The sequence below is a fragment of the Aquila chrysaetos genome, chromosome 9 (genome assembly GCF_900496995.4).
Source record: "Aquila chrysaetos chrysaetos chromosome 9, bAquChr1.4, whole genome shotgun sequence".
NCBI classification, from domain to species: Eukaryota; Metazoa; Chordata; class Aves; order Accipitriformes; family Accipitridae; genus Aquila; species Aquila chrysaetos.
In genome coordinates, this window is record NC_044012.1 from 11,369,800 (window position 1) to 11,392,257 (window position 22,458).

The following is a 22,458-nucleotide window of genomic DNA, read 5'->3' on the forward strand; positions in this document are numbered from 1 at the left end:
AGCTGCACCGCATGCTTTGGGTCGTGGGTTCGCGCAACACGGTGAGATTTGCTCTCCACGGCTGCACCTCGGTCTGGTCTTCTAACTTGCTAATGTAGTCGCAAACTTAATTAATGTGCCGTTTATTTCTAAATTAACTGTGCAGATATTAAATAAAACCGGACTTAGCAAGTCCCCGTTGAATTCAGCTAAAAACCCTTCTGCCCTCTTAAGCAAGCTCCAGGTTTTACTGCCTCCTCTCGTGTCCGTGTCAGCATTCAGCTAGTCTGAGTTACTTATGAGAATAACCAAATGCTCCCCGAAACCCTAATTACAATACGTTTACTGTTTTTCTTCAACATCTAGCTTTTCAACGGTATCAGAGAACACCATACAGTTCACGCTGCAACATTTAATTTATATAATCCCAACATGCGGTAAGCCTCCAGTAATTCATTATTTTCTTTTTCGCTGTTATTTTAGGGCTATTTACCTGAGACAGTTAAATATATTGCTTTGTACAGTGTTAAATTTTATTCCAGGAATCAGACAGTTAATTTTTTTCCTTAGACATGCACATCAGCCAGTGTGCTGTGCTGGGCTAGACTGAAAGCAGAGGAAACACTGATAGAGCAGCTTAAGGTTCACTACGGTACATTTATTGAGTAAATTTGCGTGGCTATTGAAAGTTTTGAGATCTTAACACCTGAACAAGCTGGGCTGTGGCTTAAACCTCCTGCCCTTTGCTGCCCTTTCCCTGTGAAGTCTGCAAAAGCAAGGCGACGGCTGCTGTTCGGCTCTGCCACGCGTATGGTGGAAGGTCTGCCAACAACGACAGGGCACAGGGAAGACAGGGTACAAAATTTTAATGGGCCGCTCTTTAATGTAGTGAAGCATTTTTTTGGTAATGAAAACAAAACATGAATTTTGAGGCCTTTGTGGAGTGCCCTGAGCTGTATTTCTTCACCAGTGGAATTACTGCTGGGGAAAGAAACTTGCAGAGTGTTGAAAGACTTAACTGCCACCCCAAAAACAGAGTGATGAATAGTTTAAGGATTTATTTGACGTTTTAGGGGGCTGCTATGTTCCAAGAACCAACTTCACTGCAGCATGTTGTAACACTGCGTGCGGAAAGCACTCCTGCTTCTCTGTTCTCGCCAGTATAAACCATACCTGTAGAAAGTCCATCAGAAAATGCAACACTGCGAGAGCACAAAGTGAATTCAAATGGCAGCTTTGAATGGAAAGTTGGCCTGACAGGGTTGCTCATCCCATGTGAAGCCATGGAAAAGAGCACAGTGACCGGGGTCAGCTCCACAAGCCCCGCTGGGTTGTGACATGCTCAGTGGATGGGTCTTGGGTGGCCAGAACGAAATGTCGTGCACAGAAGCATGGAAGCAAAATGCAGACAGGCTGTCAGAGAGCTGGCAAGTCAGCGAGTGCAAGGGGATGGGAATGGTTTTGCACTGTGCAAACTTGTTGATGTTCAATCAGAAATTAGGTACCACTCTGGCTGGTGGCCTCAGGAAGCTGCTCCCTCCAGCGCCCCGCCATGTGATGCGAGTTAAAGTTGTGGGGAGTAGCTGCAGCTCTCAGGTTGGGCAGTAGTCACCCCGAAAACGGTTGTTTTTATGAGTGGTCATGGTGCCCAGTACTGTACTGGTGGCCAAATTGGGTAATGGCGTTTTCAGGAGGCACTTGCTTATGGCATGTGGGAATGGTACTTTCAGTGATGTTTGTGAAGAGGCGGGAGGCACAGGAAAACAGAGACAAAGCAAAAAGAGCAGCGCTTGGATCCTACAGCGATAGGTGAGTCTGAGCAATGAACGCTTCTTCAGCACTCCCACCTTCTGCAAGAGATGATTCGCTTTCTAATTTAAAAACACTCTTAGAATTCCTGTCCAAGACTTAATTTCCAGACAGGGAGCAGACCAAGCCAGGAACAATCCAAGTAGTTGCAACCCTAAGGATGGCAAGCTTGCCTTTCCATTGCCTCCACCTCCCTGGCCAGGTCCCTCTATGCTCACACCATCTTCCCAGCGCACGGCTCTTCCCAGCCATCTGTTCTTCCTCCTCAGTTGCTCCTGCCCTCCCGGCAATGTGCTCTTCCCGACGGCCTGGCCACCGCTCTGCAGTGCTGCCCACCCTGACCTTTGCAGGGCCCCAGCTCCCAGCCACCGCTGCATCGTGTCCCTGCGGAGCAGAGCCACAGCAGAGCTTCCAGCTTAGCGGGTCTCGCCGGCACCTCGAGCCCCAGCTGGATGCTCTTCCCCGCTCCTCCCAACATCCAGAACGCAACCTGTTGATCCTATTTCTACAATTTCTTTGTGCTTCTGTTGTTTCTGCTAAAGGCTTTTACATTTTCAATAAAGTTTCGCCAAAATGCCGAGGGGCGAGTTTCTAGCTTTGTACCGATTTTACTATGATATTAAGATCTCCTTTTATTAGATTAAAAACAAACAATGCAGCCAGCCAACCCACAAGGACAAGAGTGCCAGTGAATTCTTTTCTTAGTTTCTTGGGCAGGGGAGGAAGCCGCGTGCTGCATGCAAGTACCTACAGACGGCTGCTGCTACCCACACCCCCCGTAATGCTGGCGACCGATTTTCCACCACGCAAGCTCCCTACAGTGCCTGTTAAGATGGGAGCACAGAGGGGGCCCGCAGCGCAGTGACTCCACAGCAGAGCTCGTGGCGCACCATCTCTTTCATAAACTCACCCAACTCCATCTTACAAGCAGCCAGAGCTTTCTGCACCCCCAGTTCCCTCTGGAACACACTTGGTCTTCCCGAGATCATCACTGAGCACAGCCACAGCTCTGCACATCATACACCGCTGTTGTGGGGTTTAACAGCACTTTGGGATGGAAAAGTTTTTTTTTTGCAGGGGGGGGGCTGCTTTCTGGCTAGGGGCCAGTTTACCATTTTCTTGACAGCTCTCTTTTTTGAACAGAAAGCCGAAGTTCTTTCTTAATAAATCTGATTCCAAAGGCTTTAAGAGGAGCACCCAGTATTGTGGGACCTGTGGAACGACCAGCAGCTAGGGTTGTGGCAAGCACCAGCAGAGCCCTCCGCTCCCAAGCCCCACCACCGGGCCGGCCATTGCAGTCCCGTCCCCCCCCACGCACCCGCCCAAGCCAGCACAACGACATCACGTAAGTAAAACTCTCTATCACAACATTGCACTAAAAGTATTAATTTAACTAATTACGTGATTAATATTTAACTGTTCAGTGATATTTTTGTCATTCATAATTTAGTTGTTTACATTTATTAAAAATTGATTCTGTAGACACTTTTTCTGCCCAATGTCAAATCAGCAGGGAGTGCACATTTCAGCAAGCTGTCATTAAAACGTGTCTCTCTCCTAATTTCATGGGAGGAGAGGGGAGGGAGAGAGAAACGCCCGTCTGTGCATCCTGCAAGCACGCAGGTCTGTGCTCCACTCAGTACCCTCTGCTGTACCTACCGCTTCTCCGTGCATCCGCCTGCTCCGCTCAGTGCAAATGCACCGTGAAGCTGACACGAGCTCTGCAGCTCTCCCTGCATTTTGTATGGCAGCTGTCAGTCGTACTTGGCTGTTGGGCATTGCTGTGGAGCTGGAGGAAGAGGAGGAGGTGGTTGTGGGACATGCCACAGATTGGAGAAAGAGGGTTGTTTAGAGCCGGGACGCTGAGCATGACCTGAAACTGCCCCACGCGACATGTTAGCAAAGCGTCCCAGGTGTATGAGCAGAGTCCAGCCATTGCTGCTGAGCACAAACAGTGCTGCTTATCTCTTATATTATTTGCTCAAGGTGGGTAGGATAGATATTGTTATCTGCTTGGAAGAGAAAAAGTGCTGTGAATTAGAGCACAGGTGCTCAAGAGACCAGAGTGCCTTACACTGTGTCTGGCACTGCTGCCTGCGTAGCTATGTCTAAGTCTGCTACTTGTCCCATCCCAAGACAGTAACTGCTGGGAAAGAACAGCAGAAAGCCGCTGGAGCGGCTGCGCCCAGCCCAACGCCAGTATGCCAGGAGCTGGCTCTCTGCTGGCGCTGCTACACCGCAGCTGCAGCAGCACGCTCTGAGGTGGGCAGTGGACAATGCTGCCAGGTCTTTACAGTAGTGTTTTTCATACTTCCATTATTTTTACCGTAAAACTGATTGGGTTTGTGTACAAGTTCCTAGCAAAGCAAACTGTAATGGAGAAAGCACCTGCAGCTGCTTTCCTCAGGGAGGTAGGTTAAAACACCCAACCTGTCTGAAAAGCAGGCAGGGCTAGCCAAAGGAGGACAGGGATAACCCAGCCGAGCAGCAAACGGGTGTCTTCTGCCTTCTGGCCTGACAGTAGTTATGAGGGAGAGATGTTAAAACATTGTCTCTGCCAGGACACATGCTCCCTCACGCCCTGTACAGCGAGGAACGTGGCTAAAGGTTGCATCTGGGTGCAGTAGGTTTTCTGATCTGCCTCAATTTAAAACTTCAGCTATAATTAGCGTGAAAGTCCATAAACAAAGCTCTGTTGTATGGTTATACCGTACCTTCACACCCTGCTACCTGACCAGTGATTTTAAGCCCTTCTCCAATTATGGGAAAATAGCGCTAAGGACAGGCACCGTCTACAGCGCAGGTCTGCACACACACGACCTGGCTGCGGTACGCTGAAGAAACTCCGTGTGGGCTTCGCCCTTACGGCTCTGCCACAGTTTCCATTTTAATCAAAGATAACATCTTGACCACCTTGGATTGCTTCAGGCGTACACTTGGCTTGGAGGCTGTTTCAGCCGGGGAGAATTTTGTTTTAAGCATCTTTTAAACATTTTATTTGTACAGTGATGGGAAAAAGCTTGGGGGGGAGGGGGCTGGGAGTCTGAGTCTTACATTGGGGGTATAAACTGCTGCTCTGCAAACTATGAAATCCAAGCAGCCACGTGTGCTTTGGGGCCGGTTCATGTGCCTGAGGACACAGAGAGGTGCCCCAAAGGGGGTTTCTGGCCTAAGTAAGCCCAGATCAGGTATCAGCATCCAGTCCCAAATGGAGCGCAGGCAGCAAGCCTGCAGTGTTAGGCAGGTCTCCACTCCGCGAGTGCTCGAGCCGCTCCGACCACCAACTCCTTCTCCCACCACTCCTACAAGACCAGGGTGAGCACCCGCATTTCAGCGGGGCAGCCTCAGATGCCAGCATCCTACAGGCACTGCCTGGCCCCATACAGGCATCGTTCGGCCCCATACCCTTCAATCCTGCTGGCACAAGCGAGTGACCACAGATGCTCAAGTACAAAACTGACCTGTGAGAACCAAATGGAGATACTAAAGCCTGTAACCCTAAAACGCCTCTCTCAATTTTTAACAAGGAGAGAGCATCAAGTAGTACAGTCCGATCTCTGCAGAGGGATGGAGGAGGTAACTCACAAAATAACAGGTTTATCCATCTCCAATTCCTATAACCTCCTGTTCCTGGAATATATTCTGTTCAATATAGGAACAGAATTCCTGTTCCTATAACCTTCCAATCCTGGAATGCCACAGGAGTTTTTTGACCCATATGCTCACTTCGCGGTGCTTTTGAAGCATATTACACTTATTAACTAATAAGAAACTGAAGGAACTGCAGGATCTAGTACCTAGATTTAATGCTTCATATTTTGCTGTCCAGGCTAGAACATCCATTTTTGCAATAGATCAGAGCTAGTCTATATAGTATCAACATGTATTTTTAAAAGTCTGTAATCCATAAAGAACATTATCATCTACTATACAGAATCATTCTTAGGAAGTTCTGGAAGGATTTTTTTTCCTCTTTTTATACCATCACTAAAAAGCAAAGTCAGGTATGTAATGGATTTTGTCATTAAAACAAGGGTACGGACAGTTACGTTTTCAGTTCTCTGTTACTATCAATTAAAGTCCACTGAAGTGGAAATTACCTACTATTTTTGAAATATCACAAAGCATTCATGGTAAGGATAAGAGATCCTACAGCTCCTTCTCTTCCGCCTGTTGTTAACAGCCCATCTCCACACTTAAGACACTCTGGCGGGTGACTTTGATATATAATTTCATGGAAATATACATGTATTTTTAGATTTTGATATATGACACTTATTTTTTAATTTGTAGAGACAGTAGCGCCTATACATAAATTAGCAGTTAAAACAAGAAACTGGAAACACTAATCCCACATAGAGAAGCCAGTGTCTTTTCCTGCATTAAAAAATTCTCTTGGTAGTCAAAAGCCACCCTGGTCTTACATCTGTGTGGCCAAGCATCCCATCAGGTCTTGAGGGAGAAGGAGGAGTGGTCAAACAATTACAACGAGCAGACAAGCAACTAAGGTAACTGAGGCTCCCATGAGCTTTCCTTTCCAGGCTTTTCATTCCCACCAGGTTTACAAGGGTAATAACCCTAAGCCCTTCACCTCATTGGGATACTGGGACTAGGCCCATCAGCACTAGCTACTCATCCCAAATTTATAAGCGCCATGTTTGCTCCCCAGCACCATGCTTCTGCCACCTGTCTCACGGGGAGTCAACGGCTCAGGAGCAAAGCACTGCTTAGCCATGAGTAACGGTGGCAGAATCCAGCTCTCCATCAGGCTAGTGATTTTATTTTGCCTTATTAAAGTAGTGTTTGTATATTTTAGTGTGTTATTTTAACAGCTATAAAAAGACTTCACTAAACAAACAGTTTCTAGTATGTTAATTGCTGTATTACGAATCCTTTCATTGCATTCAGCATATAACCACATTTATAGGCAGGATAAGCAGACACATACAGACAGAACGGCACTCATTCGCTACACACATCAGCACCCCACCACATTTATTTAAGTTGTCAGTCACGAAATGCATTTGCTGTGCTTAACAAGAAAAAAATGTAACTTTCAAATACAGGTACAATTTGCATTTCTCCATTAAAAGTTCCCTACGTGCCACTGACACAGCTTGTTCATCCTTTGTAACAGGGACAGTGACAAACAGCTTCCCATTATTTTTTGATGCTTAATCATACCGTTTGCATTCATTTGGACTGGCTGAGCTGCTCTGGAGTAATCACAACCAGAACAGAGGCCTTGACCATGGCAGGTGTGCAGATGCATGGCAGCCCAACGCCAGCGGAGAGGTTGCAGTTACTGTAGTTCAAGATAGGCCAGTTCTGCCAACCGTATTCCTAACAAGCAGTAACTACTAGGGAAGAGTGAGAAGGGCAGAGTCTGGCTGACTTGCATATTTTTAATAGAAGTAACCAAATAATATTACAATATAATGTGCACCCTCAAAACACAGAACTTGTTAACGGTAGGAGCTAAATATTACCCTTTCAGTGAAATACGCCAAAGCCCAGGTACCTGCACAGAAGTTCACACATTGTAGGTTATACCTATCTATTTGAGAATTCCTCTCTTTATTTTAAATTGTGGACTTTTGAAGTTAAAGAAGCACATGTTAGCTGGACTTCCAGTACTATCATTTTTTCCAGTATAAAGTTCAGGTTACTTTTGCTCTTCTTGTGTCTTTTCCTTCATTCTAACTGAACTTTTGTTTAAATAGTTAGCGAAGATTAAAAATATTAATACAAATTTATATTGCAAAAGTATCCTGTTTTTATTATGCCATTGTTGCTGCTGCTCTGATTTCAGCCCTGCGAGGGTTCTTGGCCTTTCATGTTTTCTCAACAGAGAATTTACACTGAATTTTGGCCATGAAAATCAATGCAGGAACAAAAATTCTTCAATTTAAAATTAACTCCTAAACTAGCATCTTAGTTTCCCAAAGGTCCCAGTCCTGCAAGAACTGCATTTCAGTTCAAACTCTGTGGGAGTTGCGGGCAGTCAACAGAATTAAGTTGTTAATACATGAGAAGATGCACAATTCAAATAAAACATTCCTGCCTATACAAGCCTTTTCTTGCTATTCCTTTAACCATCCCTTCCCCCTAAATCATGGTGCTATGAGGGCCCTGATGAGAACAGCATTGCACCAAATGCCAGCTCTCTTGCTGCTCACCTATTTGCTGTAACTCCAAGTGGAAGCTAACTCAGTATTTTTACTAGGATTTTCAAATCTGGCTAGATCTGGACACTACTTCCATTACCATCACCCTTGTACAACTGGGCATGCTGGGAGGTTGGAAAACATGCAGATACTAGTTACATTTTAATATAAATGGGCTAAATCCTCGCTCATTGAAGTCAAGAGCAAAACTCCCACCGGGGACTCAGTGAAGTCAGGGAAAACTTCAAATGTAACTCATTTACCTTTCAGGGCGAGAGGCTGGCCCTCCGCATCCTTTGCATGTGTGGGTGCTGTGAAACCAGTACATTTCAGTACACGGCAGGAGAAAGCGGGACGGATACTCAAGGGCTGCACAACCTTTTATAAAGTGTAAATGGTGACAGCTAATACATTCACTTTGGTACCTGCTGCTCATGTAAACAGCTAGAATACTTGATCTGCTCAAGCCACAGCCCTTTACTTCTGATCCCAGACATATGAAAGCTGAGCAGCTTTTTCCTACGATTCTTTTATTTATTTCCAGATCTACAGGAAAAAGTTCCCAGACACAGGCTGCCCGGGAGTCCGCAGCACTGCACTCTCTGGGATGAGCAGGAACACCTGGCGACCCACAGTGCCCACACCAGCCTCCGCTGCACCGGGACACTCTCCACTGCTGTAAACAGGAATGATACCAGCCTCTCTGGGTAGTGATAAATCAGCTTTCTGCTTAAAAGAAGCTGCCCACGCTGCTTGGGCATTTGGTTGGTATGCCAATTTGCTAAACTGGTAAAGCTCTTCTGTTGCTGAGAATGGTAATACGGAAAAAAGGGCTTATCTTACATTCTTCCTCTATTTGCTTTTCCTGCAGCCCATCCTTCTGTCCTCGAGTGAGTAAACTACACCCATTTTGCCCAGTCCCAGAACGTAACACTGCTGCAATTATACTACTATACACCTCCAGTACAGCTCACATCACCACTTACTCTGGCACAAAGACATTGTGGGGAGTTACAGGCAGACGGTAACTGGTTATAATTCTCTACAAGCATGCATGTCATTGGGAAGTTGCATCCAGTTCTCTCTATCTGTATTTCTGTTATCACGCTTAAAATGATGAATGAATGATGCTCCTGTTTATTCTTACATTTGATTAAGCTGTACCCAACATATTTTTCCTGGCTGTTCACTTAAAGAAACTGAACACATCAAGAAAGATTTGTTAAAAAGCTATTTTGAAGGGAAAACAACCACCAAAACCCATATATCCACACTAAGTAGGAAGACTCATCTAACAGTTTTTGCTGGTCAGCCCGAGCCACTGGCAGATGAAAGGCAGAAGCGAAGAGGAATTTCCAGTAGGTTTTTTGTTACTGCAGCCGGAGAGCATGGACAGAGAGGAAGCGACCTGCTGACATGTCCGCTGGGAAGAGCCTGGCTCCATGGCCACGTTCCTGAAAAAAGGGGAAGCCCCTGTCGAGGGGATACAGAGAGGGAACCCGCACCTGGGAAGGAGACAGCAATACACCTGCTGCACAGAGGACACTTGCCCTACAGAATTAAGCTTGGCAAAAACTTTAAAATAATAAGAAAACCATTAACTGTTGGATTCTGATGAGACACTGAAAGCTGAACCTGGCTTTTTTATGTGACTGCAAGAGATTCATTCTTAAATACAATACTGTGGTCATGGGTTTGATTCTGGTCCCAGTGAAGTCAAGGCCAAAACATCCTTTGATTTAATTGAAAGCAGAAGCAGGCCCCCGCTTTAACCCTTGTGTCTGCAAACAGAATACAACTGGATGTGAACAGAAGAGGAAATATGTTTGGAACTGGTTACAAATCCATGTGTGATTTTTTTTTTCCCTCTGTAAGATTAAAAAGCGGTCATTGAATTTTTTTCCTCATTCAACAGCAGTGTTAAGTACTACTGGCCCAAATTCAGCCCTCGTTCCCTCCCAGACAACCCCAGCACAAGCAGAGGACCCAGTTTCTCTATTGTCATCTACTGGTTCTCATGGAGTTCCACTAGCCAAATTTGTCCACGGAACTGCATGTAAGTTTTGCAATGGCAGAATTTAGGCAGCGGTCTCCTGGAAGGCACACCACATTCCCCAAATGCCAAAGCTGCAGCCTTTGGTGTAAATCATACTGGTACAACTTGTTGGCACAACACAGTATGACACCAAAGAGGTTAAAAAGAGTCCCTGGTTTTCATTGTCCGCTTTCTCGAGAGAGAGAGAGATTTGCTGCTGCAAAAGCGTCTACCAGATCTAAATGGATTACCTGCAGCACTGGTAGCATCTGCACTCCATTAGGAGAGAGGCGTAACGGGAGCCTGCCCTTTGGACTGGGATTCCTTCAGCGTTTCAGCTTTACGGTGCAAATCTCAGTTTCCAATGCTTGCCAACTGATCCCTTCTGAGTCTGACCAAGAGTAACGGTGCAAATGCTGCATAATAGCTTCCCAGCATCCACGTGCAGGACTCCTTTCAGGTTTTGCTTTATGTGGTCCTCAGCAGATAAAAAAGCAGCAATTTTAGCCTTTGAATGCATACCATACTGCAGTAGAGTGAAATCAACACAGTACAGGTGAACACCGGAATACCTCTGCTCAGCCTATCTGTCCTGGTGCCCAGCTCTGACAGGCAGGCTGTCGTCACAGTGACTGCATCAATAAGGAATGCAATCGTGCACGCATGCGAAGCCAATAGCCATCCTGCCTGGCAGAGTTTCAAGTGAGAGCAAATCAGGTAAAAACTAAAAACAAACCCCTCTAAAATGTTTACAGGTGTCATTTCTTTTTAAAGCATCAAAAGATTGGAAGTACATGCTAATCACAGCAAATGAGGTGAAGGAATAGACAGTTTGGTGGACAGAGCACGGAGATATGAGTTTGTAACTCTGGAGTTTAATTCCAGCTCTGCAGCTTCTCCCAGCTATCAAATTGGGTTAGGAGAGCCACGAACCTGGTGTAACTCTGTATCAATGGAGTTATACCAGGAATAAGAGTGACTGACAATACTTACCTGTTTCAGTCACCAGATTATGCATTTAATGTCAGTACCTCACAAGGGAACAAGCTGATGTGCTGCAAGGACTAGGTATACTCATCAATTTATTATATTTCATGTAACAGAGAAACTTGGCAAAGTCAATGTGGCTAGCAGCAGCATGGAGCATGACCTGTATCAGCTACAGCCTGGCATCCTCCACACCATCTTGTTACTCTGTGCTTGAGAGATCTAGCCTCCCTTAAGCTTTCACATATGAATCCTGTGTTTCCATGCCTGCATATTTCTTCTATTTAAATATGCACTTTGTTCTTAAAGATTTTATTAACCCGTGAATAGATTAATTCTGATTTCAGTTACAAAGGTAAAAATTTGGAGTAATTCCTTCAAAACCAGTGGAGTCATCTCTTTGGGAAGGCCGTCTGACTAGGAAAGGTATGTGCACGCAGCCGTAAGTGCATGATGCTTTGTCTTCATTTGCCTGTTGGTTTTACACCTTCAGATGTTTCTGAGACCAAATACCGTAGATACCCAGCAGAAGCATCTTACTACAATGTTCAGCTCCTCGTAACTCCTCTCCACACATCACATCCATATACATCCCTGGTGTAACTCCACAGAGGACAACAGGGTTATGCTATGGATTCTTTTGGCCAGGTTTATTACTAGGCCACTTTTCTAGAAAAATAGGGCTTATTTTGTTTTCATTTAAGCTTATGGTAAAGCTCTCATTGACTTCACTGGAAGAGAGATTTGGCCCAATGTACCAATATCCAAACCACCTCCATTTATTTCAGTAAAAGTAGGCAAGGAATTAATAAGGTCCAATGTATTTTTAAATCTTAGATTTCATAAATGATCACAAGCATGTAGGTCACAATATATACACAGAACGACACCTACGACAACCACCAGTGGGATTGTTAAAATAATTAAGTTAGGCCTAGAGACAAATTCATTTCATAACATGTTCCTTACGAAACAGATACCCCCTTGCTTCATAATCTAGGGAGTCTGTTTTATAAACTTCCTAAGTAGTTCATGAAATATCCCCCTAAGCAGACCAGGTCTACTCGCCATTGCAGGGTCTTTATAAATCAAAAGACAAACACCACTGACATATATTCAAAGACCAAATATGAAGAGGTACGGTGGTTTGCTGTGACCTCACAACATGATTTCCAGTACAAAGCTACTGAATCCGCATCTTTACATAACTCCTCTCCATGCTCCCTCCATGATGAGGGAACTGGATGCACATCACATGAAGAAGTGATCAATAAAGGAGATTTCCCCTTTGCTTTAAGTGTGAAGCTGCTACCCCTGTGAACCCGAGCACAGGTGCAGTACTTTACACCATGGTCATTGGCAGGAAACAGCCTCCACTAGCAGCACATAAAAGGAGGAGACAGGTTGCTTCTACAGCATTCTATGGGAGTGGTTTTCTCAAAATAGGCTGTTAATGCTTTTTCATGTACTGCCCTGAAAATGGCTGCTGAAAAAAATACTTAAATTGTGCTGCTGGCACCAAAGTACCCTGTCAGGTGAGTGGTAAGCAAAAGTAGCAGTGAAAGAAATGATGAAGTACTTGACTAACTAACCTCAGAAACTGCTATAAATATGGAGTGCTAAACAAAAAAAGGTTGAATTTTTGGTCTCCTTGTCTGCTGGCTTCTCCTTGTGAGTTTTAACAAACCAGACTAGTTTTCAACCTGTTGTAAGCAGGAAGGGTGGGAATTACTAATGTGTTAAGTGTAACTCAGCTACAGGCATGTTATCACTGCAGAAGAAGAAAGTGAAGAGCAGAAAACAAGACAAGGTTAGCTGGGTTTCACACTGAAGGTACTGGAGCCACTGTTCAACATTCATCTTCTGGACTCCTCTCAGAGGCTGTAAGTGACATCCCTCTTGATCACAGCCAGGCTGCACAAGTTGCATGGAGATGCCTGTTCTTCCTGTTGACTAGCCCAGCCGAATAAGCTAGTATCTAGACAGGAATGCACAATTTTCTCAAATTCAGGTTTTCTGAACAGCCTGTGCCAGGCGTAGCACTACAGCCATAACTTTATTTCTGTAAGTCAGACAAGTGTTCATTTGCTATCTTCTCCTCTCCATGACTAGGTTGGTCTGTCCCTTCCTCAATGCTGTAATACCCGTTTATGCCTAGAACTCCACACAACCCAGGCTGTAAATGTATACAGAGAAACGATAATTTCTGAAAAAGTGTTCATCAGGGACTAGCTAGGCAGTATTTTCTTGCACATTTCATCAAATATTCTAAGTAAACACACAAATAATTCATTCATCAACAGGGCCACAATCTCAACACCCAATTACAGTAAGATTTGTACTCCCAAAGGGTGAACTTTGCTTTCCTCTCCAGAGCCTGTGGGCAGTCCCCAGGCAGCAGCTGTGCTGGGCAAGGCAGCAGTTACGAAGTCCAGTAAAGAGTAAACACCTTTATCACAGCAGACAGCTTAGCTCTGTTGTGGCTCCCTACATGCCAGTTAGTAGGAGATCCTGGAGAGGTGCACACAGACAGGTCTGAAGAATCAGTTTCCATATAAATTCCTTCCCTCTTGTCTCCCCAGGTCACTTCAGTGAAGGATTAGTGTTACAGGGACTACCCTCCTTTACCACCAAAGCTACCACTCCAGCTGTGAAACAACAGCCCGGGTTCATTTTACACTATCTGATTCAGCAGCCTGGCAATAAGAGTTCCTTCGCTTGCTCCAGCTCTGGTAAGTGCAACATCCACAGGCAGACTGGGGGGAGACAGATAATGGGAAGGGGAAAGGCCCTTTTTTAGGTTTTTTTCCTTAAGGGTTCTGCTGGTCAAAACTCTCTTGGAAACCAAAGAGAGATTTGCCCAGTCAACAACCAAATAAGAAACACTCAAAACATTTTGAGGTGCGTGATTGCAGGTGCATGAAATGAAACCAAAAATTATTTTAATCTCCATGACAATTCTTACGTTAATTCAAAAAAGGCACTGCATGTAGCCAAAACCTCTGGTTTTCAGCTCCTTTACTTGTTCTCATCTGCAGCATACACCTGATTGCCTTAAACAACGGCAGAGTCCCGGGGAGCCCTGGCGTGCTCACTGCTCCCGGCAGAGCTGCCGTGCTGGTGTGCAGTGTCGTTACGTGTGCGCAGTGCTCATGCACCGTGCCCATAACCTGCATCTCTGAGCATTTGTAACGTGCAGGGAAAACACTTGCTCCTGCCTATTCAGGTGTTTTTCTTTAAAGCCTGTGCATGGTTTAAGTTCACAATACCTATTAAAATTAATGAGCTTTGCGCTGCAGCTCACATGCAGGCGCATTTTGTAGTGCTTTGCCTGAACGTGGGCTGCTGGCTCTGACTCAGAAACTCTTTGCCTTTTGGGTAATACACAACAACAGTTCATAGCCCGTGACTGTCAGAGCCTGGTGTCACCCCACAAACTGGGCGCTCAACAACTGACGTCGGTGGGAAGAGTGGTAGCTCATGAAGGGTGAAATGTGCCGTGGCAGCATGCCTGCCTATGTACTTCACTGTGCTTAGAACAGAGTCATTTAGTGGGTGTGCAGGTAAGGGAGAGGGATTGAAGAGGGACAAGACGCTATACAGATGCTGGGTGGGTGAGCAGTGTGGAACGGCAGTGGCATGGAGAGGTTTGGGAGACACCTAAGTCAAGGTGAATGCTGCCGATGCCGCGGTGGTGCAGGACTGCTGCGGCATGGGGCTGGCAGGAGGAGGCTGTGCTGGTCCGGGAGAGCTGACACAGCTTCTGCTCCAGACCAGGATCCTGCCCTCGAATGTGCTGTGCTTTCACAGCCACCAACAGTCTCTGGTTATGAACAAATCACGAACAAATCTGGTCTTCGCTCCACTTAACCTGTCCAGAGTACAGGCCTTGTTTAAGGACTGCTTTACACCTTAACTGCCAGCATGGGGTAAGCGACAAAATTTGCTAATTGGACATTGTTTTCAGGCAATAACATCAATAATACACAGATTTGATGGGAAATTAGCAAGTAAGTTATTGTAAGAGTGACACTGGGTTGATCCTACATGAGCAAGAAATGTGAGATGTTCTCAGGTATGCTAAGTCTGGAGAATTGTATATCCTAAACATACCCGAATTAAGAATTTCGCTACTCCCTCCCAAGAAGTGCAGAGCAGGACCCCGTATGGAGTCCTTAGTGTAAAGGAAGATGTGGAAAATCTGTCTTGTAGATCTCGGTAGCAGGTGTGTTTGAGCTTATGAAACCACTGTATCTGGCTATATGGGGTCAGCAATCGTGTTCTGCCAGGGACAACAGAGAGGTACTAAAACTTGGAGAAGAGCATCCCCCTGACCTCAGTCCAGCCTGGTGTGGCTGCAGAAAAGGGGGGAGAAGCAGATCTCAGGTGTCAGAGCTGAGCTCCAGCAAGCAGAGAGATGGAGGTGCTGGCAGAAAAGGTAGAGGAATTAAAAGCCACAGATACGTACAGAGTAGCTAGAATCAGAAGGTCATGCTTGGTGGGAGAGCTTGTCCGAGGGTGGGTCTATACAAGAATGACAGTTTGTTTTGACAGGAAACATTCAGAGGAGAACACACATGCTTTACAGGACTCCTGTGTAAATCACCAAAAAAGTTCAGAGGAAAGTGAGGCAGGGATATGCCTGGAAAACTCTACTATGTCTTGTAACAGCTAAGGTCATTAATTCTGAAAGAGTTAATAAAGCCTGTGCTGGTTCAGGATGTGCCCTTTGTTAGCACTGGCTCAGCATGCCTTGGGCCGCCAAAAAGCTCCGTGTTCCTGAGGAGGAAAGGCTGGGAGCAGAGAGGTCCCAAACACGGTGCACTGCAGACTGTCAGGGGGAGGGTCCCTGGGGTCTGTGTACCCACGCTATTCCTGCCTAGACACTGACGCTTCAATTAAAATTATTCCTGCTCACTTTTGTCACACAACTAACACCACAGAAAGCATGAGCTTTTATAAATACATTTCAAACAAAAGAACATACTTATCTTTAATAGAGGGTTATACAACAAATACTAATTAACCAAGAATGTAAGGTAAACATATTTACCTTTTATAGCAGAACAACTCACAAAGAGCTCACAGCAATTCTCCGAGTTAAAAACACTATTCAGGGCTGCGAAAAGGACAGGCTTCTGATGAAAAATCTTGTTCTGCTTTCTAACAGAAATTCAAAGTGACATCAAAATTTCCAGTGAAATCGAGAAGCTGGGACTTGCTGTGGTATACAGGGATTTGGAACTTCTAGTTCTTTTCCACTTGAAGTCAGTGAGATGTCTGCCACTGAGTTCAGTGGGAGTAAGACTGGAGGATCTGGCAATGTCTTTGGATATTCCTGACTGCATGTTAGGAGCCTGGACTTTTGGTGTGGGTTTGTTTTTTAAATGTAAGAATTGTCTCACTCCCTTGGATAAATACAATTTGCGACTCACTTTATAGATGTGCTAGAAGTTTTGCAGCCTTTATGATCTGTCATATAAATCCATATTCAAGTGTCAATGTGTGAAGGGGCTGCTTTAGTGGTCCTCTGGGTGAAAACATGAATGGAATTTCTAGGGGAAATGCTCTCAAAGATGAATAATTTGTCTACTTAGCCAGTTACTTTAGAAAAAAGATGCTGATGGTAAGAGTCACTAGACTGAATTCAACAGGGTGGTTTTTTTTTCCTTTCTACCTGTAATTTACAACTACCAGAGTTGGGACTTTGGGTGGGAGAACTTGCTGAAAATAAACTATTGAAATTGAGCCTCAGATCCAGGTAAGACATCAGCCTCCTTGTACTTCCAAAGCTTGTTAACTTTAATGGCAATTTGGGTACGCATGGAAAGCAGCCTCAAATAGCTACAGGAAGAGGGATTAATAATATTATTTCCAAGATAATTTCTGTGACCACCATCATTATGCTGTTGATGATCACAATTTCTTTTACATGTTTCTCATTTTCCTTGCCTTTCGCCCTCTGAAAGGCCAGCTTGCTTTCTTGAATGGTGTTTCATTCAAAAAGCCAACTGGAAAGGTGTGTAATAGTGCATAAAGTGAGCATGAGTGGTTTAGAAACCATCTTCGACAGTGGCTGTTTAACTCTCTTCTCTTTCATCACACCAGTCGTGCACTGCTCAAGTTTTCTCCTTTTTAGATGACAGAATTTATGTAGACCCTAAAAAATTTACTGGAAAGAGGGCATCTACCCCCTTTAATGCCTAATCTGGCCTTTACTCATGCAAATTTAATCAATGGACAAATCCTCTTCTCACAGCACCTGCACTATATACAAACAACATCAAAGACTTTGACAAAGTTACTCTGAAACAACTCTGGGGTCACTGAAATACAAGATTTGGCCTCTGACTTCACATCACCAGCCATTCACTCAGGTTGAGTAAGACTTCCAGAATCAGGTCCTTTCTCTCCCCGAATTAGAGCCAACCACATAACTTGGGAACAGCCAAGCAGAGCCAGCCAAGTGGGCTGAGCACAGTCAATCCTAACAAATTACAATAAGAAATGTATCACGCTGCCTGCTGTCAGGTGTAATTTATATCATACCAGAGGGGTGACTGGAGAGCAGGTATAGGCAGGAATTGGTCATACCTATACTTGCTCCTGCTGGGCCTGATCTGGCAAGCTGCTGGGAGCTCTTCCCTCCCACTGAAGTCAACCTTAGCTGAGTTTGTTCAGGACCTAACAGGATTGGGCCTCCTCAAAATACTATGGAAGGATAAACATGATTTGATGATTTCTTTTTTCTGTTTTCTATTAGCATGTGATGTCTCTGTCTATGCATACCCCTGACTGTATTTATACAGATGCTCACAATCTGTATGTGTCCTTAAACATACATGTACAGGATATACTACAAGCTAAAAGCCCACTTAGGATTTTGGAGCACAGACAAAGAAATAGATTGTAACATGAATGAACAGGAAGTTTACTCTCACAGCTTTCAATTTTAGTGAGCGCAAACTATTCTATGTGACTGGAGCTAAGATTTAGGAAAGTGTTTCAGCATATGCTTACATCTTTTGCTGAAATACAATCTACAAATTTGTCTGATTTCTTAGATTTGAAGCTTTTAAACTGATGCTCAAACCAAGAGTTTAATACGCTGTCCAAAATAATCCAGAAAGCTCTGCGTGCAGATGAGTATGGCCATGCCTCTATATGTGGCCATGCATGTTATCTCTGAGCATAAGCTAACAGTGCTCTGGCATTATTTCCAGATGTCTTGCTCAGAAAAGCTATCTCCCTCCTCCTGCACCTGTGAGAGACCCAGGATTCCTCTCCCAGCCAGACCACTGCGAAGAGAGTCTGTGCCTTACGGAAGATACACACCAGGGCAGCGAAGCACCATCAGGAGCTCCATCCCCACTGAAATAATTGCAAGTATTTTGCCTTAACCAGGAATGAGAGAAGGCCAGGCTCAATGGGGGGTAACCAACCAACTCTACTATGCAGCACTGCAGAAAAACAAATTAAAAAAAAATTTAAAAAAACCCAAAACCACATTAAAAAAGGAAAAAAAAAATAAGGTGTACCCTTCATCCAGCTTCATAATGTATGTAGCAATATGTCCTACCTGGGGATGCTGGTGAAGGGTTATCTTTTGCTATAAAAATATGTGATTTACAGGTCTCACCCCGTAAGCTCTTACTCCAGCGAGAACTGAAGTTTGAGCAGCTGAAAAAGCATTCAAGCCTTATGAGATAACACAGCAATACAAATGAAAGACAGTACACAGCAAAACATCAGGCAGCACGTGAGCTCTGGTCAGTCACAGTTTTGTACTTTCAGTTTAAACAAAGTACAAAATCTGAAAAAATACACTTATTTATCAAACAGGCAAAAAAATGGGTTTAGATCAGTACTCTTCTTTTTAAATAAAATCTGTGAATTTAGATATATTCTCCCAAAGCTTCCACAACTGAAGCTTTTATTAAGTAAGTCTGATATGGGGCATATTTTAAAAATAGTGTTAGCAGTGATGTTTTAAAATGTGGAAACAGATGTGCTACTCTATTACAACTGCTGAATCTTCTCTGTACTTTTTTTACACTATGAAGCATTTGTCTGCTTCTCTGTTATAAATCTCTCCCCACTGAACAGATTTCTTCTCTATGATTAAAGTAGTACCACACAGACATCATTAAAGAGGTACTGTCCAGAAAAATCATATTGTTTTGGCCTGACCATAAAATATAGGTATTTTAATAATTGTTTCTTTTCCATAGAGAATTTCAGCAGCTCTGTTTCCTTGGAATGAAATCACAGCCATATGCTTTATGACATCAGAGGCGTTTCAAGGTGTCTCCATAAATGTCATTTATTGCTTGGGAACCTGCCAAATCTGTGCAAAATTCCCTAGTTCTTTTAAAGGAAAAATCTTCAAATGAAACTAGAGCTTTACACTGGTTGTCATACAAAAAAAAAAATACATCTATCCCTTAAGGAAATACTGGCCATGCAGGTAGCAAAACCTCTGGCAGCGAAACCTGCTGACCTGGGCTCTGGTTTGCTTTTGAGTCAATAGTGCCTCCTTCAACCAGTCTGCTGGGCACCCTGACACCGCACATCCACACCTTCTTTTGGTTACGTATCAGGCACTTACCCTTCTGGAAAATAAGCAGGCTGAATGATAAAAAGCTGAATTGGTTTAGTGATCGTAACTGTAAATCAAGATCAGGTATGTCTCAACGTAGTGCTCCAGTGAATGTGCTTTAACGCTTAACACAGTGGTCCCTTCCACACTACCGTCATAGGCCTGACGCTGCCCAGGATCCCCCGGTGCCCAGCACCCCGCGGGACTGGGAGCCGGGCAAGTAATAAAGAGACTCTATGTCATATACACAAATACACTCTCATGCCACATCTACTCATAATTTGGCATATCTGGAGTCTACTCTGAGGTGACACTGGCCAGATCTAAACAAATCTTGCCAGATGTGTCACCAACGTGTCCAGCACAAATCAGCTACCTTTAAGCATGCAAAGATTCAATCCAATCTGCAGCTGCAAGCAGACGGAGCAGGTCGGCCGGCCACTGCCCAGAGGAAATTACCGCTGACACTGGGGCACACAGCTACTACTGAGGTTAGGATTTTGGCTGGCCGACAGAAGCGTCCATTAGTCCCAGTGTAACAGAGTCGTTCTATTTTCTTAAGGAAGAAAAAAAGGATTTGTTTTTTTCTCCCTAAATCTGAAAGAAAGAAGTTGCTTGGTACGGTTGGAAATAATCTAGGGCAACACACCAACAGGTGCTTCAAACGTATCGGCAGAGTGCAGAAGACGTTGAAAGAGAAAATGAATAGATTCTCTAAATAATACATAAATTTTACAGGCTTTTTTTTCTGTAGAACCCCAGTGAAGTTACTGTATAAATCGGAAACTGAATTATTCATAAGTGGTGAATATATAATAAATCGTATTTTGCATTGAAATATTCCTCACAGGTACATGCCTCTTTCCATGCAAGGAACAGAAATGGGCAGCGAGCCTGAAAACACCAAGGTCTTACCTGGAGTCTGGGTACTTTGTCAAGGTAGCCAGGCTGCTGGTGTACATGTGTCCTCCTACATCGATGTGCACGGGAGCGTTCGACTTGGTCAGTTGAGCTGGGAGAGGAATTCCTTGAGCAGCCAGAGGAGAAACCGGGGACCGTGTTAGAGACAGACGGGACATGCTTCTTCCCTCCTGCAAAGGGAAGGCAAAAAAGAACAGTTTCTCTTAAATGTAGCAGTGTGTTACCTTTCTTTCCAGTGTGATCACAGATCTAATCAGATCATTTTTGCATCTGCCTGATCACATATTCAGCTAACAAATTATTGCCACCACTGTAATTAAGTGTATTTGCATCATTTTCTTCAAAGTACCAGAGGGGAAGAGAAAGATGCTTATTAGCAATAAGAAATCAAGAAAAAAATTTTTCAAGGTGTCAGCCTCAAGGGGCATAAAACAAACTGCAAAATTCTAATTAAAGGTCGTGGGCTTATGTGTTAGATGTGAAATATCCCCTGACAAACGAATAACCAATTTGTGAATTGGGATTCGGGGGTTTTTGCAAGTTTGTCTCAGTAACGAGACACCTCTAAATTAGTGACTTCCTCAGTACCTAAGGCATTTAGTTTATACTTGTAGTAAATTTCACATCAAACTAAGATCAATTTTCTGGTTTATTTTCAATAATTGTGAAATAAATGGATAATTTTCAGTTAAGCCTTAATATAAGACATAAAGAACTAAATAAGCTTTCAAACCGAAAGCAATTAATACTTGGAAGCAGTGAAAACAGGAAGGTATATAAACTGACCCATGCTTTCATGACAAGACGCTTTAGAAAGTGCTGTACAATCTGGCATGTGAAATTACAAATTTCAACAATCCACCTAACGTGTACTGCGCTAAAAACGTTTGAAAATTAGTGAAATTTCTGTATTGAGTCCAAAAATCTTCAGCTGACGTACGAAGCAAAAAATAGTGAAATGTTTTAGAAATGAACAGGACAACCATAGCAAAAGAAAATTCCTCAATTCCCTTCTGTAAGAAAAGCACAGCTTATTCTGCATGAAACGTGTGTCTCAAAGCTGATTTCAGTTAAATCGGTATAGACGGCATACATGTCAAACGGAAAAAAACCCTTTTATAAAAGTTTAAGAAAACGTCCATCCATTCTCCCCCTTATGGGTAAGGCAACACATGCAAAACATTATAGTTGAAGACATTTCTGAATATAATCTAATTTTCTTGGTATTTTGTTCTGCAAGCATGCTACCAAGCATCCAGGCTCTTCCCTACATCTGACAAGCACTTTACATGCAGCATTGCAAAGTGAATTCCCATTTCTCCCACATTACTTTGACAATGTTTCTTAGAAATCTAAAGCTCGTCTCGCCTTTCTCTTAGCAGTATTTTGCACAAGATGCCTGGCTACGCCACTCGATAAACATAAAATTAGCAACATTCTTTGTAAAAAAAAAATTCTGAGCTATACAGAAAGGGACTGAAAAATCTTAATACATCTGGACAGCTTCACAAAGTCATCACAACATCTCCATTTACTGTATTTCATCTTGGTTAGCTCTTAAGAATTTCCTGCATCTACAGCACAGAAATACATCACCCCATTATGAATCCACATCCTTTTCTCTTCGGAGGCTGGACGGACATCTGCACTGAACACGAAGCAAATACCAACTCTGTCCTAGGACTTCTGTGTCAGCCGATGCGAAATTGGGCATTAACATTTTTACTACAGCACCACCTTCAAGGAAAGTGCTTGAATCCTTTCATGACTGAAGACGTTGCTTTCTTGTTTCCCACAAGAGCCTGTTGTGGGCAATCTTCAGTAAATATGTCATACAGCGTAAATAAAAGAACTAACTTTTAAAAACAACTTAGTATGTAAGTACCTACAGTATTTTAGCGACGTGTTTACTATCTGTGGGTGCCTCATCTGTCTGCCAACACAGACAAAGGTTGTTTTTT

The 22,458-nt window shown here is 43.8% G+C and overlaps 1 protein-coding gene across 6 annotated transcripts in view; it reads right to left on the reverse strand.

Annotated features, from left to right (window-relative positions):
* The window catches only part of KCTD15 (potassium channel tetramerization domain containing 15), a 44,817-nt gene that overhangs the window by 17,746 nt on the left and 4,613 nt on the right, over positions 1–22,458 (reverse strand). For 4 of the 6 annotated variants that reach the window (XM_030024828.1, XM_030024826.2, XM_030024827.1 and 1 more), the window contains exon 2: positions 20,492–20,667. In XM_030024828.1, coding sequence (XP_029880688.1) covers positions 20,492–20,655 — 164 coding nt within the window. In that variant the 5' untranslated portion in view covers positions 20,656–20,667. Of the gene's footprint in view, positions 1–10,241; positions 10,469–20,491; positions 20,668–22,458 lie in introns of those variants that run through there. The other 2 variants (XM_030024831.1, XM_030024830.1) reach the window with 1 other exon arrangement.